This window comes from Aptenodytes patagonicus, chromosome 3 (assembly GCF_965638725.1).
Source record: "Aptenodytes patagonicus chromosome 3, bAptPat1.pri.cur, whole genome shotgun sequence".
NCBI lineage: Eukaryota > Metazoa > Chordata > Aves > Sphenisciformes > Spheniscidae > Aptenodytes > Aptenodytes patagonicus.
Genome location: NC_134951.1, coordinates 97,139,374 through 97,159,597, shown reverse-complemented (window position 1 = coordinate 97,159,597; position 20,224 = coordinate 97,139,374). Strand labels below are relative to the sequence as shown.

General features: G+C 38.6%; 1 protein-coding gene across 1 annotated transcript in view; it reads left to right on the top strand.

Annotated features, from left to right (window-relative positions):
* BTBD9 (BTB domain containing 9) overlaps window positions 1-20,224 on the top strand; it is a 144,770-nt gene that overhangs the window by 103,079 nt on the left and 21,467 nt on the right. The window contains exon 10 of the mRNA XM_076334375.1: window positions 7,930-8,037. Coding sequence (XP_076190490.1) covers window positions 7,930-8,037 — 108 coding nt within the window. The remainder of the gene's footprint in view (window positions 1-7,929; window positions 8,038-20,224) is intronic.

The window sequence follows — 20,224 nt, the reverse complement described above, 5'->3', positions numbered from 1 at the left end:
TTGTTTCCTTTTCATGCGGTTCTTGTTTTGCCTCTAGTCCATCTGGAACATCCTGTTTCAATTTTTGACCGTTGTCTTTTGTTTTTCCCGTTGTGCACCTCAGTAAAGAGCCTGGCTCAGCCTTTTTGATAACCTGCTCTCAGGTATTGAAAAGTGCTGTTAGCTTCCTCCCCAACCCCAAGCCTTTTAGGCTAAACAAGCCAATTTTCTCAGCCTCTTGCACAGTGCATGTGCTTCAACCTCCCGACCATCTTGCTGGTCCTCTGCTGGACTTGCTCAGATCTATCAATGTTGTATTTGGGCCCAAAATGGGATGCAGTATGCCGGCTGTGATTTAAGTATCAAGTAAAGGAGAATCATCTTTTTCCCTTGTTCTGCTGGCTCAGTTCCTGTTGCTACAGCTCCATATGCTGCTAGCCTTCATTGCTGAGAGGGCACACAGGCAACTAATGGCATCTTCTGTTCAATATGACTCCCATGTCCTTTTTAGCACAGTCAGACTGTAGCATTTACTACTGCGGTGGATTAGTCTGTGTGAGGTACAGGATTTTGCTTTTGATCTTGTTGGATTTCATGAGATTCTTTTTTGCCCATGTCCTTAGTCTTCCCAGAGGCTGGCAATCAGTCCTCCTGAGTGTATCAGTTGCACCCCACAGTTTGCTGTCATCTGCAAGCTTGATGAGAGCTCATTCTATTTCCTTGTCCAGGTCGCTGATAAAGATACTAAACAGGATAGGTCCCAGAGTAGACTCTGGAGGAACTCCTCTTGCATCCAGTCTCTGGGTGGATGATGAACTGTTAAGCACTGCCTGTTGAACTAAACAATCTAGATAATTTTTACCTGCATTGTAGTCTACCCATCTAAACTGTAACATCCCAACTTGGATACAGGGATGCTATGGGAGACAATGTTGAAACCTTAGAATCATAGAATCATAGAATCATTGAGGTTGGAAAAGACCTCTAAGATCATCGAGTCCAACCGTCAACCCAACACCACCATGCCCACTAAACCATGTCCCTAAGTGCCTCATCTACACATCTTTTAAATACCTCCAGGGATGGGGACTCAACCACTTTCCTGGGCAGCCTGTTCCAATGTTTCACCACTCTTTCAGTAAAGAAATTTTTCCTTACATCCAATCTAAACCTCCCCTGGCGCAACTTGAGGCCATTTCCTCTCGTCCTATCACTTGTTACTTCGGAGAAAAGACCGACACCCACCTCGCTACAACCTCCTTTCAGGTAGTTGTAGAGAGCGATGAGGTCTCCCCTCAGCCTCCTTTTCTGCAGGCTAAACAAGCCCAGTTCCCTCAGCCGCTCCTCAGAAGACTCGTTCTCCAGACCCCTCACCAGCCTCGTTGCCCTTCTCTGGACACGCTCCAGCACCTCAACGTCCTTCTTGTAGTGAGGGGCCCAAACCTGAACACAGTATTCGAGGTGCGGCCTCACCAGGGCCGAGTACAGGGGCACGATCACTTCCCTACTCCTGCTGGCCACACTATTTCTGATACAGGCCAGGATGCCATTGGCCTTCTTGGCCGCCTGGGCACACTGCCGGCTCATGTTCAGCCGGCTGTCGACCAACACCCCCAGGTCCTTCTCTGCTGGGCAGCTTTCCAGCCACTCTTCCCCAAGCCTGTAGCGCTGCATGGGGTTGTTGTGGCCGAAGTGCAGGACCCGGCACTTGGCCTTGTTGAACCTCATACAGTTGGCCTGGGCCCATCGATCCAGCCTGTCCAGGTCCCTCTGCAGAGCCTTCCTACCCTCGAGCAGATCAACACTCCCGCCCAACTTGGTGTCGTCTGCAACCTTACTGAGGGTGCACTCGATCCCCTCATCCAGATCATTGATAAAGATATTGAACAAGACCGGCCCCAGTACTGAGCCCTGGGGAACACCGCTCGTGACCGGCCGCCAACTGGATGTAACTCCATTCACCACAACTCTCTGGGCCCGGCCGTCCAGCCAGTTTTTGACCCAGCGCAGAGTCCACCTGTCTAAGCCGTGAGCCGCCAGCTTCTCCAGGAGAATGCTGTGGGAGACGGTGTCAAAGGCCTTGCTGAAGTCCAGGTAGACCACATCCACAGCCTTTCCCTCATCCACTAGGCGGGTCACCTGGTCATAGAAGGAGATCAGGTTGGTCAAGCAGGACCTGCCTTTCATGAATCCGTGCTGGCTAGGCCGGATCCCCTGGTTGTCCCGCACATGCCTTGTGAGCGCCCTCAAGATGAACCGCTCCATAATCTTCCCCGGCACCGAGGTCAGGCTGACAGGCCTGTAGTTCCCCGGATCCTCCTTCCGGCCCTTCTTGTGGATAGGCGTCACATTGGCAGGCCTCCAGTCGTCCGGGACCTCCCCCGTTAACCAGGACTGCTGATAAATGATGGAGAGCGGCTTGGCGAACACCTCCGCCAGCTCCCTCAGCACTCTCGGGTGGATCCCATCCGGCCCCATAGACTTGTGAGCATCCAGGTGGCGTAGCAGGTCGTTGACTGCTTCCTCTTGGATTATGGGGGGTTCATCCTGCTCGCCGTCCCCGTCTTCCAGCTCGGGGGGCCGAGTACCCTGAGGATAACTGGTCTGCCTGTTAAAGACCGAGGCAAAGAAGGCATTGAGTACCTCAGCCTTTTCCTCATCCTCGGTGACAATGTTCCCCCCCGCATCCAATAAAGGATGGAGATTCTCCTTGGCTCTCTTCTTATCATTAATATATTTGTAAAAACTTTTTTTGTTGTCTTTAACAACAGCGGCCAGATTGCGTTCTAGCTGGGCTTTTGCCTTTCTCATTTCCTCTCTGCACGACCTAACGAGATCCCTGTACTCTTCTTGAGTCGCCTGCCCCTTCTTCCACAAGCGGTAAACTCTCCTTTTTTTCCTGAGTCCCAGCAAGAGCTCCCCGTTCAGCCAGGCCGGTCGTCTTCCCCGCCCGTTCTTCTTACGGCGTACAGGGACAGCCTGCTCCTGCGCCTTTACGACTTCCTCCTTGAAGATCGTCCAGCCTTCCTGGACCCCTTTGCCCTTCAGGACCGTCTCCCAAGGGACTCTCTCAACCAACGTCCTGAACAGGCCAAAGTCTGCCCTCCGGAAGTCCATGGTTGCGGTTTTGCTGGCCCCCTTCCTTACTTCACCAAGAAGCGAGAATTCTACCATTTCATGGTCGCTAAGCCCAAGACGGCCTCTGACCACCACATCTCCCACCAGTCCTTAACCTTAACTTATCATTAACCTTGTTAATATCAAATACTTCTTCAGGTATTTATATATATAAATTTGGAGCTCTTGACTTCCACATCAAAATTTACTCAGAAATTCTGAAACAGATGTAATGATAGTCTGTGGTCAATAGTATTTTCTAATAGAAAAGACCCGGAAAACAGGGGGTTTGGACTAGATGACCTTTAAAGGTCCCTTCCAACCCAAACTATTCTATGATTCTGTGATTTTATTTTAAAATAATTGTAACTAAATATTGTCTTTTAAACTACAGAAATTAAAATATTTTTTGATTTAAGAGGTTTATTCTTTTATTAAGACTCCTACTTGGAACAGCTACAAGATACTTGCAACAGTTAACAGAGAAATGTTACTTTAGGTAGTTTTTCCACATTGTTGCCTGTCTGGACAGAAAATAACCTTGCCAGTTTTCCTCTCTGAAAAGGCCCTTATTAATGACAGAAAAACTATTATATTTAACTAGGAACAGAAAGACAGCAATTGGTGTGTTTAACATAGTAAACATAATTTAACTTTTAAATGACTAAAACTTTAATATTGAAAAGGCTGCCATATCACAATAGCTCTCTGTCTAACTCTCCCTGCATTTATCTGGAATAGAAATGTAACTGTTATGCTACAATCTTTGGCGGGTAACTTGATGGGGTTCTTTTTTCCTGTGAATTTAAAAAAAAACAAAGAAAAAAAAAAACACCAGCTAAAATGATAGAACAGGATTTGTTATAGCGTATGTGGTGGAGGGAGACAGAATTCTTCTGTACCATAGTGGTTTTCATGTTAAAATAAATAGAAATATTTTGCATCTTTGTAAAAGTAGATTAACCACTTATCCCGGTTTAATCTATTTGAAGACTTTTTTACTAATACGAATATGTGATAGCCAACTGTTTTACTTTTTATATTCAGAGTAATTCTTAAATTAACAAACAATATCAGTTAGCTTTAATGTGTTTTCTGTTTGCTTATACCATTATCATATGCATCTCTTATGCTTTCTAATTTTTCATACGACTTCTGCTTATGAAGTTTTTCTTTGTTTGCTGCTCATTTGCTGTGCTTGCCTGACTTGAGAGTGAAATCTTAATTCAGAATAAATGATCATATAAGCACATAGCAAATATGCAGGAATTTTGTCTCCTTTGTAGGATACTGAAGAAAGATTGGTTTCCTGCAAAATAACTACTGAAATGTAAATATGTGCAGAAAATGTAAGGGGATTATAGACAACTGGAGGAAAAAATGCAAAGACAATTGTATAAAAAAACTCTTTCTGTATAGTTTTGGGTTTTCTTTCTTTTTCCCCATCTTTCAACAAGTGTTGCTACCTGATGTTTTAATTTCTGTCTTTTGGGTTTCTGTAAGTATGCAAGTAGTTTACGAACACAGTACTATCAAATATTTATACCGTATGTGGTAACTACTGACTTACAGTATTCAGGAAGCGGGTATCATCCTGTCAGGTGCATGACTATTATTGTTTGGTATTCTGCTAATGCCTTGAGCATATGTAGTTATACAGCAGTCTGAACTAAACAGTGACAATCTTTTTTCCAGAAATCTAGGGATAAAAAGCAAGCAGACAGAGCACTAAATGCTTGTATAAATGCAGACCAATCAATCCTAGGGAAACACATGACATTTAGGGCAATACTGTTAAAAAAAGTACTGCAGCATCTTTTGATGTAACAGGTAGCCAAAATAATCAGTTTCCCACACCTGTAATATGAAATTTTATTTATATTTGAAAAGCTTTTATTTTATAAAATGAGGCATTTTCAACATGTGATGTAAATAGCAGTACCATTTTAAACAATTAACGGGCTTAGACTTTAGATACCCAAAGAAGTGGCATATGAGAAATATGTTTAAATATCACGACATTGCAAGGAGTGAGCTGGATAAAGCTTCCTTCTCAATCCTGAAGGCAAGATTTACTAACGAGAGCTAATTTAGCTTTTTATTCTAATTTGGAAAGTCCTGGGAACATGGGGAGTTTTGCTGTAAACAAATGCATTTCCAATGAGTATAGTTCTGACTTTTAAAGTGGAGTATTCTCCTTCCTGTCATTTAATATCCATCTTAGCAAAACATAGCTTCTCTACAAAAATTTCGCCTGGTAGTTTGCCTGGAATGTGTTTCGAAGATTACTGTACCTGGCATAAAAAGTGGCCCTTGTGCGCAGTGTGCACTGGTGAATATTCATGTAACCACCTGAAAGTTTTTCGCTGCTTATCCAGAAAGGCATTTCATGCAGAATCAACTCCAAATAGGTTCTGTCGTCAGGCTCCCTCCCCAGTCTCTCCTAAAAAAACTACTGCAGGGAGGTGAAGAAAGAATTTTTTACTTTCTTTCACAAGTCCCAAAGAAACAAAAATCTACATTTAGCATTCATATTAAGTCACTTTGGGAAAGATTCTGCCAACTTTAATTCATTCATTGTTTGGTTTGTAATAATTCTAAGCCATATGCTTTTTTAAACCTATTTAACTTGGGCTAGGTTGTTTTGGGAGAGAGCAATTATACACGTTCTTAAAAGGAACACGTATGTCTTGTTAGCCTTTTGCTCTAAAGCTGAGCCAGTTGTGTTTTAATTACAGTATTGTTAGTTGAAATTACAGTCACTAGTGTGCTTCTGATATTAAAACTCTTGATTATAGCTTTGAAAACATGGATCCAGGAAACAACACTGAGCCCCCATGATGAAAAGGATCCTATTGAAAAGCATAATTAGCTACATTTTAATAGCCTTTTTAAAAGAAAACAGACTTATGTATGTTTTTGCTTTTCCCTCTTTTTATCATTTAGAAGACTTGGTTTAAATATAGATGTTAAATTCATTCAGGATCTGTTGATTATTAGTAATTACCAAATCCAGGATTTTAATCCATAAACTTTTTTTTTTTTTTTTTTAATATGCTTCATTCAGTCTCTTCAGAAATTGGAGACCTTCAAACTATAGAAAAGCAGAATGGGGAGGATCTGATGAAGCAGGGGGAGAGGGGTTGGAGTTGGGTGGTTTTGTTTTGGGGTGTGGGTTTGTGGGTTTTTTTAAGTCTTTCATGATGCCACAGGCAACTATTTTTATTTTTTACTAAGTCAGCTCTGAATTTTTTAATTTGCAAATAGGCAGTACTAGTATGTGATAAAAGGCTTCTGTTAAAAGTGTTTTATTTTAGCTTCTTAAAGCTATTTTTGATAGCTTATTATTTTTGATAATATTAATGAGTTGGGTTCAATTGAGAGCATCTAGGGAGTTTAATTTAAATCTGCTTGTGCAGTAGACCCGATTCCACTTTGAATGCTGGGATTCCAAAACCTAAAAAAAAAAAAAAAAAAAAAGAGCTAAACTAGATTGTTTTCAAAAGAAGGTAATAGCACTACGTTTTAGGGCAAAGATACAGACACACGTGTCCTTAATAACCAAATTCCGAAGACGGTCCAGCTTCTGCTTGGGACAGCCTCTCTCCGTAAGAGGAAGGATTCTGCGTTCAGCAACTGGCTAGGTCATTTTCCCCCTCTAGCAGTATTGGGTTTTTTAAATGTTAAAAGTGAGCAATAATTTTTGCAGTTATATACCTCCCAGAAGAGGTAGCAGCCGAAAGCAAGAAAGACTTTCTCAGCTGGAAGAAGGGAATTTATAATATAAAACTTTGGCACTCTTCTGAAAGGCAGTTGAAGAGAAACAGCTTGAAACTTGGAAAAAAGGATGCTCCATATTGGTTCGCAAACATGCTGGATAGAATTTTTCATGGTTTTTGCTAAAGAAGGCATTCTATGCTGGATATTTTTCTGAGGTACACGTATCTCAATCCACTGAGGGGGAGAGGAGAGGAAGGGCAAGGTTCTTGGTTTTGCTTTAATTCATATCCTTAGAAATAAAATTAAACTGAGGAATGATGTTGAGGTTTCAAATATCTTTTACAACAGGGAAATAATCCCCATATAAAGAGAATGAGTAGAGAGGATACAACATTTGCCAGATGTGTTTTTTGAGAATGATATACTTAAATCATATCCCTTATGCTTTAGATCTCCTTCTCTGTGAGACAAGCATGGAAATTGAAGGCTGTTCAATACGTCATTTAGTGCCCTTCCTGAAGAGCTGCATGTTCGTTAGAATGATTTTCCTTTTTCTTCTGTCTTTTTAGCAATTGTGTCAACAATTCAGTGCCTTTTCCCTCACATTATGATGAACCAGGACTGGGAATTCCCATTTTCCTACTTGCTTTTTTAAAAATATTTCTGATATATTTACAAAAAAAAAGAATACAGTTAAGAAGACAGTGTAATCTTTTTAGTCACCAGAATCTTTTCTCTTTCCCCTCTTAAACTGACCTTTCCAAACAGATCTTTGATTCAGGTTTAAAGCAGGCAATGTCACATGCCAAATAAATAAGTTCATTTATTGACTTTCAAATAAATTAAAAGTCATTGGATAAATGTAATAGATTAATGTTAGTAAGATGGTTATTATAAGCCTGTAAGTCTATTACTGGCCTTAGGATAGTAAGAATAGGGACACTCAAGTTTGAGATGACAGAAACAGTAAAGACTTTGTTGAGTGTTAGAGGCACATTGCAAAAGAAACAGCTAAATTTATAAAGGATTAAGAGGAGAAAATAAAGGACTGGAAAACTTAAGCAGCTTGGTTTAATGTTTATTTTACTTATCACTCAACTTCTTCATACTTAGGTTGCTACTTTGGGACTGTGATGATAGGAGCTACAGCTACTACATTGAGGTTTCAACGAATCAGCAGCAGTGGACTATGGTGGCTGATCGCACAAAGATTTCCTGCAAGTGAGTTTAATTTTTTCCACTTATTTGCACAAAGTCAGAACTGGAAAATGGGTTTTTTATCCTTTTGTTCAGTACTTACATAGGTGACTTTTTGACTAGGAAAAGAATGATCATTACATAACTCGTAGATTTCTAACTCTAGACCCTTGTAAATACAAGTTTAGGATGTAACAGCTTCTAGTGTGACTGAATATCTAGACTTTCAAACCAGAATCAAGTTCTGAAGATCCACATCAGTACTGGATCTTCAAACAATCAGTTTATTTGTTCATTCGCAGAAACAGTCTGCCTACCATACCCTTGGTTTTGTGATCGCTGGAAGTTAAACCATGTTTCTCTGGAGTTCACGTGTTTATGGTGACCCTGGTGTCAAATCACCCCTCCTTGAGAGACATGGTAGGAGAGGAAAAGAGAGCATGCTTGGTAAAGGATTTTCTTAATCAAATGCATTTCTCCCTTATCAAAGCATATGAATGTATTGTATGATATTTGAAGGGGGTGGGGAGGGTGAGGGTAGGGACCAAACCATAACAGATCAACCAGTTACCTAAGCTTGACCTTGTCTCTGTTCAAAAGCAGAGTACCTGACCTATATGCACTGACCACTCTGCTTTTGAACAGGACCCTTCCATAAAAAACCATGCTTCTTACAAAGAGAAAGAAAAGCGAGAAAAACTTTCATTTTCATTTGTATACTAAAATCAAGAGAAATCAGGTATGAATACTTCTCCACATGTATACTTTCCATTGGCTTTTCTGTAATTATTGGGTCTGCTGATAAAACCCATTCTTCTAGTATAGAAGAGTAATTCAGTATTGATAGCCTTCTTAAACCATTTGTTAGTTCTAAATCCAAGTAAAGAATGACCCAGATACTTGTCATGGGACTGAAAAGATAGGCTGCAAATTTATACGTTACATATCCTGAAGTCAGGTATTCTCAGCATTCAGTGAATGTTGATAGGATATGATCTCCTGACTGATCCCCAGGGAAGCTCAGACTTATTTCTCTCCTTTTTCCCGAGTCAGTTTCCATAAGATATGCTTTCTTTCCTGTGACAAAATTGAAGTCATCAGCTCAGATGGAGACAGCCCCCACTCATCCTGTATTTGTGCCAACCAAAACAAAATGGATTTTACAAATTCAGAGTTGTATCTTAGTTCGTCACATCAGGCAAGAGGGTTATTCAGTCCTTTCTAGCAACAGGGCTGATACACATTTTCTAAGGTTTTTTTTTCATCTCTTAACAAACAGTGCAATTCAAACGTGTCACAATGTGGTCTAGACATGTTGGTGAAGGAGAACTTGACACGTCCTTTCACTGTCTGTAAAGGACAGGGTATTGATGAGCAGAAAACCTGGGTTCTGCCTGCAGGTCTGGAAAAAGAGTAAGGGAGATTTAATCATTCTCAAAGGCATCTCGGCGTAATAGATAAAATTCATCTTTCTGTCTGTCTCCAGCAGTGGGAGCACTAAAAGGCTGAAACCAGAAAAGAGAGAGAGAGGGAGAGTCAGAATCAGAATATTTTTGAACTTTTTCCTTGTACATATTTTGATACTAATAGTCTGTAACAATCAAAAGGAGCACTTGCTCGAGTATGCACAGTGCAGGTGGAATTGCTGGTTGGCTGCCCAGTTCAAGTATCTACTCACCATGTTCAAAGCACACTTTATTTTTTTAAAGCCTTAACCTTGGACAAGTACAGGTGCATCCCTGAAATAAAGATAGGTGCCTCCTCATGGTATACTTCAAGATCTTGATTCAAAATGTAGGTGCTCTGGAAGTTCTTAAAGCCGTGGCTGCAGGAACTATTTTCATGTGGATTAAAGAACTGTATCTTGCCTAACTTCTTGCTCTGACAGACATGCATCCAGCTAGCAAAATGTCAGTCTTTAATTTTAAGTCTACGAACTTACAGTGTCCTAGCATTGTCTGCAATTATCAGTTCTAAACAAATACAAAGACCTGGTCCTAAAACTTACAATTCCAAAAGCTCAGTGGACTCCAGAACAATTCAATTTAACAAGGACTAGAAAATTGTAAGAAAAAGCATCAACCTGAAAAAGCTCACTTCTCTTTGAAACTTTTCTATCCTCTGCAGTTATGTTTAAATACCATATCATCTGTAACTGAGATAAGTTGAAAGGTTTGCGGCTCCCCACATAAGCCCCTCAATTTTCAGGTGATTTCTTTGCATTTGACAGCATTTTTTCATATTCAATTTAAATCTCTTGCCCTTTATGATCAGCAAATTGGAGTTGTTTTTAACAGTCACCACACCACAGAAAAGAAAACCCTTTAAATATGTTTAATTTTCTTTTCAAGTAGGATTTGCAGAAATGCTGAATTGACTTCAGCTCAAAAATTACTTTGATTGTAATGGCAGGTTGATAACTCCAAATACTACATAAATAAGTATATGTATAATATAGAAAATAAATATATATAATAGTATATGTATATTTATATATTTATAAATTATATATTAATCTGTGTATAGATATTAAACATATAAAACAAATATATAAAATACTGTATACATGCCAAATGCTATAAATGTTAGGACTGTTTTCTAAGTAGAGAGTATCTTCACTGCACACGGCCAGAGCTGGACCACTTTCATTTTACTGAGAAATACTGAAACATGGTACTGTGACCATAAAAAGCCATATTCTTAGTGCTCAAAAATAGTTGAATGTAGAATGGAAGAGATATCATCGTTCAGTGACTCATGCTCTGAATGAAGGCCCTCACTTAAAAATTGTTGGACAAGATTTCAATATGGTGAAGAAGATGTCTTAATGAAAAAGAGAAAATTGAGACAGTCACTGGTAGGAATGTGAAGAACTGACTTTTTGGTTTCATTTCTGTAAATTTAAAAAAAAAAAAAAAAAAAATCTTGAACCAAATTGAAAACGTGGATTTTTTTGCCCCGAGAAAAACAAACAAGTTATTTTAACGTCATGTAATTTTAACAACAGAAACAAACAGAGGAGATGAAGAGTTGGATTTTAACCAAATTAACAGATGCTGTAGTAAGGCGGAGGTCGTGCAGTTTACCTGGTTTACCATCACAGTGTAATGGTAAAGATACTCCTGCTGGATGCAAGAGATATTTTTTTTTTTCCCCCTATCTCTGTCCTTCCCCTTACCATGAATACCTTGGTATTTTATGCAAACAGCACAGCTCCACAGAGAGAAATCTGCCTCTAAATGCCTTTTGGTCGAGTGATTCAGGCACTCCCCAAGGAAAAGCAAGAATCAAACTCGTGCACTGTGCCTGGGTTTGACTCATCATCAGGTTTAGGCAGACAGTTAAAGATTCCTGCATTCAGCAATTTACCTTAACCAGATTACAGCATAACAGGATGGAAGCGACAGTACCCTCATCAATTCGTTCTCCATGTTTATGAATGCTGCACCCCCTCTCACCTGGAAGAAATGCAACAAATCTTCTGCTAATGTGGTCAAAGTTTGCAACTATTTTTTGTCTCAGCCAAATCCTAATTTTTTAGATGAATACTTGGACATCCCAGCCCGAAAAGGGCTAATCCTACACTGGTATAAAAATTGTCATCACTTAGGCTTACATGTCTTTGTTTAAAGAAAATGAGAAGTAGGTATGTCCTTGCCTGGGACTATGATTGCCTGTTTGACTACAAGTACCTCTCAGAGCAACAGTCAACTAAGAATCATTATACATGTATTTGTGTGAGGCTCAAACATTAATTCTTTCCAAAAAGTATACTCCAAATTATGTCTGTTTCTCTTATAAATTTTGGAGATGTGAGTGCAGTCTAGGTGGTTGATAAGGTCTTGAAATCCCGGGTTGACCCTTTCTGGCATTAGTTCTGTGTTTAATACACTGCAGTAGACTCCAGAAAAATAACTGGCTTGCTTTTCTGTGTAGGATATGCTGCAGTATCAAATGAAAGTGGATGGAGTTAAAACCTGGGAGAATTTTGCAGGGGCCCACATTTGAAGAGACAGAATACTTGCAGTGGGAAAATTTACTTTGCTATTAATACTCTCTATTCACTTTCCTGTCTTCAAAGACATGTGGATAAGAGTTATTTCCCGTGCTGTGTGCTGCCTGGCTTTCTATCTACCCAGTCTTTCAGTGGAGTTACAATCCTTTGTGAAAGTCATTAGTGTGCTGTCTCACAATTGTCCTGTGAGGTCTCCAAATCATTTTGCTGAATCTCTGGCATAAGGGGTAGGATGAACCATAAAGGCAGCAAACACAGACCTCAACAGACACCTTTGATGATCAGTAAGTGGCAAACAAAACAATGAGAAAGAAAATTAAATTATGTTTAAATAGCATATATTGGTTTTGGCAGTCTGCTGAAGCATGAACTTTCCCTTTAAACTGTCAATATGCTGCTTTGGGTTGTTTTAATAGTATTTTTAATGTAGTGTTTTGTGTAAATTAATAATTCAGTGCTCAAAGCCAGGAACTGACAGGCTACTCCTAACCTCCTCTTCTCCCAGTTTTAAAAGGCTGAAGACAGAAAGTGGATGTCTGTTATCTTCACAGGAGAAGCTTGCTTACCTTCCCTAAGTGAGAGCCAATTAATGCATACTGGTTGTGTAATTGTCAATTTTCAAATGCCCTATGGAGACTTTTTTTTTTTCTCTTTTCCACAATAAGCTGTTTTTTTCTACACGGTATGACAGTAATGAAAAACAGTCATGTTCCATTCTATTTTTTAAAACATTTATGATAAGTGGGCTTGAGCGTGTTAGTGTCGAACAATAGAGACCTGCACTTGTTAGAGGAATTTACTGACAGAGTCTGAAAGTCAAATGAAAAACAGAAGATACCAAAGGCCAGTAGGAGTCAGACCTCAGAGTTAATGACACTTTCGATAAAATAAGCCCTGTAAAGACAAATATGAAACAGGCTATCATGATGGTTATCAACTCGGTATCGTTCTTTAAAGTTCTCTTGCATAGTTATTGTGAAATAGAACTAATCCATTGGCAGCAGACGTACCATGTTCAATTCCCCAGTAGGAAAAAAGGGTCTTAATACTATGATAGAATTTGGGAGACAATTAATATTGTTTATTGATGGGCAGTACTAAGGCAGTCGGTATCACCTGTCTATACAGCTGGTTTGGGACAGTTTTATGATGTTCTTGTGGAGGGCATGACTTTGTTTTCAGAAGGTTTGTAACATACTGAATTATATATTCTCTGCCCCTGCCCCACTGGACTCATTGTTTGTTATTCAGAGTATACTGCTGTTATGATAAATATTTAAAAACTTCCAAACTTAATTTCACGTCTCTATTGTTTATTATCTTTTTATTGTATAATAGCTATTTCAAATCCTAAATTCTCAGCTCAGTTCCCCTCAATTTTTTTTCTATAGTTTTTGTATGAATGTAATTAGTACTTTCACATGAAAAGCCCTTTGGGATGTGGATGCAAGATTCATTAACAAAATTTATTAACTGTCTTCTGATTGATTTTTCAAGAATAATTTTCAACTTTGAGGTTTATTGCTCCTGTCCAGTGTTTCGTATTTCTATCCCATGATGTACTATGTGCATTTCCAGTTTTCAGGCACTGCTGTATTTCCTTTGATAATAAATCACAGGTACAGAACACCTGGGGAGATCTAGGTCATGCACTTAACAGTTCTAAACCACTTTTCAGACGTGCAGAAGAGTGTTTTCCATGTTGTCTAAGGACTTCAAGTGAGAAAATACTGCTTTACGCAATGTTAGTGGCAAACTCAATTTTGGATTTTTTTTTTCTGGGTATACTTCTGTGAAACCGGGCTAATCTCTATCACAATGTGATTATTTCTTTTGCTATAGAGATAATACTTGAAGTGTGTGAATACCTTTCCTCGTAACTGCACATGGCACGTTACATACTTGTATATGTAGTTCCTTATACTTAGCCACAAACACAGCAGCTTTTTCCTCCTGTCCCGTAGTTTCTCCACTTCACTCTATGATCCCATCTCTAGAATTCCCTCACATCCATTTTCATCCATCATTCTTCTCCTTAACCACTTTCATAGGACTGTTTTCTCTCATAATAAAACATCTTGAACATTTCTCAGCCCTCTTGCTTTTCCAACTACCTGTATGCTCACATCACTTTTTCTCTTGCTTCCCATCAGTATTGCATGCATCTACTGTCCTGTCATATCTAGAATGACAAATATAACATTTTTCCTAATTTTTGTATAATCCTTAATTCTGTCTCACGCCTGAGCTCCCAAGTGGCAGAGTGGAACAGGATAAAAGGAACCGCTCTTGTACCTGTGATGTCAAACAGGGTATTTTGACCACACGTCATCCTATTTTACATGAAGTTAATTTCACAGCAAAACTGTTTTTGTACCTCTTCTGTCAAACAGAGTATATTTCAACCACGGTTCATGCTATTTTACATGAAGCAAATTTCACAGCAACTCTGTGAAATCCAAATGCCTTCTCCAGACTTGCCAAACTCAGTGTAGTCACATTCATACAATACAAAGAGGAAATATATTCAAGCAAGATGTCTGGGAAATTGCTACATTGTTAAGCTCAATTTCAAGTCTCACTTCACAAAAATAAACTGAGGGTTCTCATTAATCTGTTCATTATGCCTCTAGTAATGCCTACTGGAGCAAGTCAGACAGATATAAAGGGTCATTTTGTGTAATTATTGAGCTTAAAAGCCCTGAACGATAGAGGCATTGAAGTACATATTTTTGCTTGTGTTTATACGCTCACATTTTGAAAGATTCTAATAAGGCAAAAGAAGAAAGAGTCTCCAGCTTCACAGACCTGCCTTATTAAGCACAAAGAATTAAGATTTCACAGAGAGAAACCAGAGTTGTATTCCATTTCAGAGCGTTAGGAGCCTCTCAGAAGTGAGGAAACTCTGCGTCTAACATTTCATTTGCTAGCTTTTATTTTAGCTGCATCTAGTTTGATTGAAGAAAGATCTAGCTGCTTTTAAGTTACGTTCCTTAACAGTGATTCGGGATCACAAGAAGGTTTTCACATTGTTAATTTGTCTATTCTTTTTTCCACTTCTACCTTCGGTTCCTTGTGGTTGCTTTTCAGCCACAAATATGCATGGATCTTTTGAATGAGCCTTGGACAGAGTAGCAAGGAGTTGTAAACTGCAGTGTCTTAGTCTCCCTTGAACGTTTTACCATACAGTTATTTCACTGCAGCTCTGCATGTGCCATATGCATTGAAGTTTTGCTTTGATCCCTTTTGCCATGCAGCTGGCATGTTCTCAGCTCCTCTTCATGCACATCACTGTGAGGAGAGTGAAGAAAACATCACAGTAACTCTGAGTCAATTTGGAGGTTACCTCAGTTCTGCCTCAGAATATAAGCAATACCAAATAATACCCATAGTATCAGTACTTGTTTCTTTTAGGTATTGGATTTTTCTCCCATGCCATTGAAGACTTGAATGTCTCTTTGGAGGCAAGTAAAATTGTCAAGCTAATGATAGAGATAGATGTATGTGTTATTACTTCATAATATATCATCTAGAAAAAATACCTTTTTTAAAAAAAAAAATTCAAAATAAATAGTGGTAATTAAGTATGTGTAAAATATCTGTTGCATAGTCTTCTATTTGAAATAAAAATCAAAGCAAACATTCATTAATTATCATTATTCATTATTATAATGATTTTATGATTATTAATTATTATTATTATTATTACATTGACATTTCAGTAGAAATTAGACTTCCCAGTTGCTTTGCCTTTTTGATTCTTGCCAGATGGCTTTCTAAAACTTCTGTAATAAAATAGCAAACTTTCAAGTTATTCTCATTACAAGAGATTACATTTTAAGTATAAGCTAGTTCTCACTCTTTACGGATAACCACTGTTTCTACTGTAAGTGCTAGACACGGGAGGGGTTTTCAGTAAATGTATTTTCATTTTGCTTTGAAGAGTGAAAAGACAGTACTGAAGGAGAGAGAGGCTGCCTTAACTGTTTTATCAACCCCCAAATATGTTTCCGATATCCAGACATTATTTATTTATTTATTTATTTATTCTTTCTTTCTTTTTTCTGATTGTCTTACTTCCTGGGTCGCTATTCATAAAGCATCTTTGGGGTTTGACCAGGAAGGGATTTGTTCTCCATATTGTGAAAGTGGATGGGATCTGGTCTTTCTGGTTTCTGGCTGCTGCACTCATTCTTGCATATTCTGCACTAGCCATTCTTTCATCTATATATTCATCTTTGCAACAACTTACGCCAACTGAATCTGAGCAAGGCCAGCTGCTGCTAGAATCACTGATTTTGTGCTACCATGATGACATGCCACAGTGCTTTCATCACAAGTTGTTGCTGTCATTTATCTGTCTGAGACATGGCCTGCCTGTAGATTTCTTGCCTCCTGTTTTGATGCCTGTGACTTTTAAAAACATATTAATCCAACATACAGTTACAGTTGATTTGTCAAATTTGCATTAATTGACCACATTTAGTTTAGAAGTTGTCAATGCAAAGTCATGGGTTGGATAATCAGACTTGTCCTTTGTGTTATTTCCATGCATACTGCTCAGCGTTGCCCTCCCTTCTGACACAGCAGCTTTTCTCACTCAGCGTCCACTGAGCAATGAAGACTTTCTTGCACACATATTTGTTTGAGAGTTTGAGCACCCAGTTTCTAGAGCTTTTCAATAGGACTTTTTGTTGTAGTTTTACTTCTTTTTCTTAAAGACAATATGAATTTACTTTAAACTATTCCACCAATTACTTTACGCGCACTTTGATGTTTTATAGTAAATCTGTTATTCTGAGACATCAACCATTCCATAGGCTTTGTTGCTTATTTCACGTGTGCATTGGGTGGATTCAGATACACTTCAATGTCCATTGACTTTCTCAGTCCATTTTCTTTTTTTTTTTTTTTTTTAATAATGCCAGAGACACAGCATTGCTTAGTGGGCAGAATATTTGTTGGGGGATGGGAGGGAAGAACATACCAGAATCCGAGATAATATTACTTATTCTAATATTGTCTTTACTGCTTGTTGTTAGGATAGATTTATACAAACACTGAAATTCAAAAGAGTTGTGTTTCCCTGAGCCCAGGGACCAGATTATAGAACCATATAGACTTCTTGGTTCTGAGAACACGTTCCCTATGTTCCATTTCAAAACATCCTTTTTCTCACCTTCACTTGATTGTCTTCTGCATTTACTCGAACACGGTACCATGCCTGTTTTCAACGTGTGCCACCAAAACAGCTAAAAATACTTCACCAATGTTAATGAATTAGGTTTTGTAGAACCAATATTAAGTTGATAAATACGGTGTGTATATTGTAGGTAGGGGACACTCCTGGATACTGAAGCTCCAAGACCTGATCTACATATTCTTATTCCTGAGATTAATCATAAAACTTTGTCCTCTCCTCTTTGTACCCTTTCTTCTTGACTTAATCTGTCATCTCTGCCAGGCTAAAAAGGAAATCAGATGATATAAACACTGTGGTTTTTAGTGAAAGGTGAAACCTTTATGCCTTTTGAAATATTTAAGGGTGCTGAAAAAAATTCTGAAAAGCAGATAATTAATTATAAGGAAATGCTTGCTGAGGTTGAAGAGCGTAAGATTTTGAGACACTGAGATGGATACCTGAGCAGCCCATTTCTGCAGCAACATACTGGGTCTGTAAGTGTTCCTTGTAGTGTAGAGGTACAAGAAATGCATGTATTCCTTGAGAGTTATAGCATGACTGCATTGCTATATTTTGCTTGATTGTGCTATGTTCACTTTTTAATATTAAAGATCAGTAAGATGGCGAGTTACACATTGCGTATTTTATCAGTGCATAACCCTACTTTGGAGATGCAGGCTAAAAGTGAAGATGATGGGAAATGATCACGGTGTCTTTTAAACCTTACAGATAATGCCTTGCCAGAATTAGATTTTGCTTTATGAGTAAACATTAATTTTGTCTTATAAAATAAATTGTAGTCAGAATCTTGGCTGTTGCTCTGTCTTACAACAAACACCATTGTTTTCAGTGGTCAGCCTCACTTAAATGTACAACCTGTTCGACATTCTGTTATTTACTATGGAGAAGCTCTTTGATAGTGTAAGAAAACTTGCTCTTAGTAGGTTTATTCCTCTTTTGACTTTATTCTGTTGCTCAGCTTTACCTCAGTGTATCTTGCCCCTCTCAGGTATGTAAATTCTATCGTCCTCCTTCTGTGATTGATTGCTTATACAGGCTAAGAATACTTAAATACTCCCCCCCCCCCCCAAGCATTTGGGTCCCAGTTTGACCTACAACATTAAGCAATTCTGGAAAAGCCTGTCGTCTTAAGAGGTCTTCGCCAACTATTGCCAACTCTGCTCAATGTAACAGCAATTCTAATTTTCTTACTAGGAGGAGACTACTACTCCTCTCTTGCATCCTGTTAAGCAAAGGTTTCTTTTCCAATCAACACAGGAACAAATTTGCAGCTTCTGGGTAAGGACTCAACCATGCAGATTTCTGCTTTTATGTTATGGAAGGATCCTATGGCAGTACATTGGATTGCCTTCACTGAGTCGTAATATTCTCTCTTTTGAAAATGTCTGTGCATGCATGCACATACCCACATGCATGCAGGCACCCACACACATGCACACTCTCAGCACCTTTATAAATAAATATTACTACAAAAAGGTTATCCAAGTTATAGATGTCTTCTATGAAACTGGCCCATTTATCTGCCTGAGATAGGAAAGGAACGCCTAATACTTGAACTGTTGTTTTGCGGTTATGTTTGTTTACTTTGAACTTCATTGTTGCATAAGATCATCTAATAACCCAATGAATAGGAGATGCCCAAATGTTCATGAACTAGTTACTGTTGGTAAGTTACTGTTTTGTCTGTAGCCCTTTCTTACAGGCAAAGCCATTAAATATAGCAACTGTTGACATCTCCTTGTATAGTCAGGAGGCCAGTCAGATGTTAACGCATCAAATCTAGAGATTTGCCCTAATTAGATTGTTGATATTCAGGATCTAATTTCATTAAAACTCAAAAAAGTACACATTTGCTTATGCTGGCCAAAACAGGTATGGTCTTTAGTGTTACAAATATCCTACGTTGAGATATATGCTGTATTAAGCCATTGATTTATTCACAGTAACGTTTTTACCAGGACAGATTATGTCCATGAATCACAAAATGGAAGAATTATTATATCTTTAGGTTCATCCTTTGGGGATTTCTGCACTATGTGGTATGTGGTGTATTTTTTAAAAATAATGCTCCGTCAGTTTGTTTCATATACTTGAAGAGATGGTGCTTCCATTCTGCTCTTTGCTTTTCTATCACACTGAGTTCCCACAGTAAGAATTTTTTTCTCTATACCAGTACTGAACATAATATTACCTAATTTCATTCCATTACTTTTCTTGTATCCCTGTAAACCAATTTTTCTTTTTTAATGGATTTCATACACTTCAACTACATATTTATAAAGTCATTCTGCCTTTTTCCTGTTACCTTGGTTGCTACTTAAACAAGTTTTGCCTGACTTTATTTCGTGCTCTTTCATCATGAGTCAAGTTTCCTCTGTTTTTAAAATTATTTTTGCGAATTTTACCCAGCTCTTTGTCTATAAAATTTTACGGTACAGTTACGAATTAAATACTAAAATTTAGTTTATCAGAAACTATTGGGAGGGGAGCTACATTTTTTTCTGTTCTATAACATAGTAACAGAAGCAAAAGTTGTATTTGTTATTTTTGTCTGTCTTAGTTCACTTTAGTCTCATGTCTAAAATTACTGCAGTTATGGATGCGGGTTCAGGTTTTTTTCTAGGCGAGTTTCAGTCTGAGGTCGCAAGGCTTTGTTTTCTGACCTTGAGGTTAATAGATAATTCAGTGTGGTAGTAGAAAGGGTTACAGTTTTCCTCCCTTCCATTAGCAAACCTCAGTATGCTTGTATTGCTGTTATGAGGAGGCACATGCTGATTTACTTTTTTCACTGTTTTATTCTTCTTAGAGTCTGTGGTTCAATTTACTGCATTCCTTGGAGGTTTGACATGTCAATTAGATGTTATCGACAGTAATAGAAGGGCGGTTGCTGTAAATGTGAAGTTTTTACGAGTGGGCCATGAAATCACACCCAAGGGAATGTAAGAGAGAGGTGCAATAAATACGGTGTTAGTCTACACGCTACAAAGGAACTG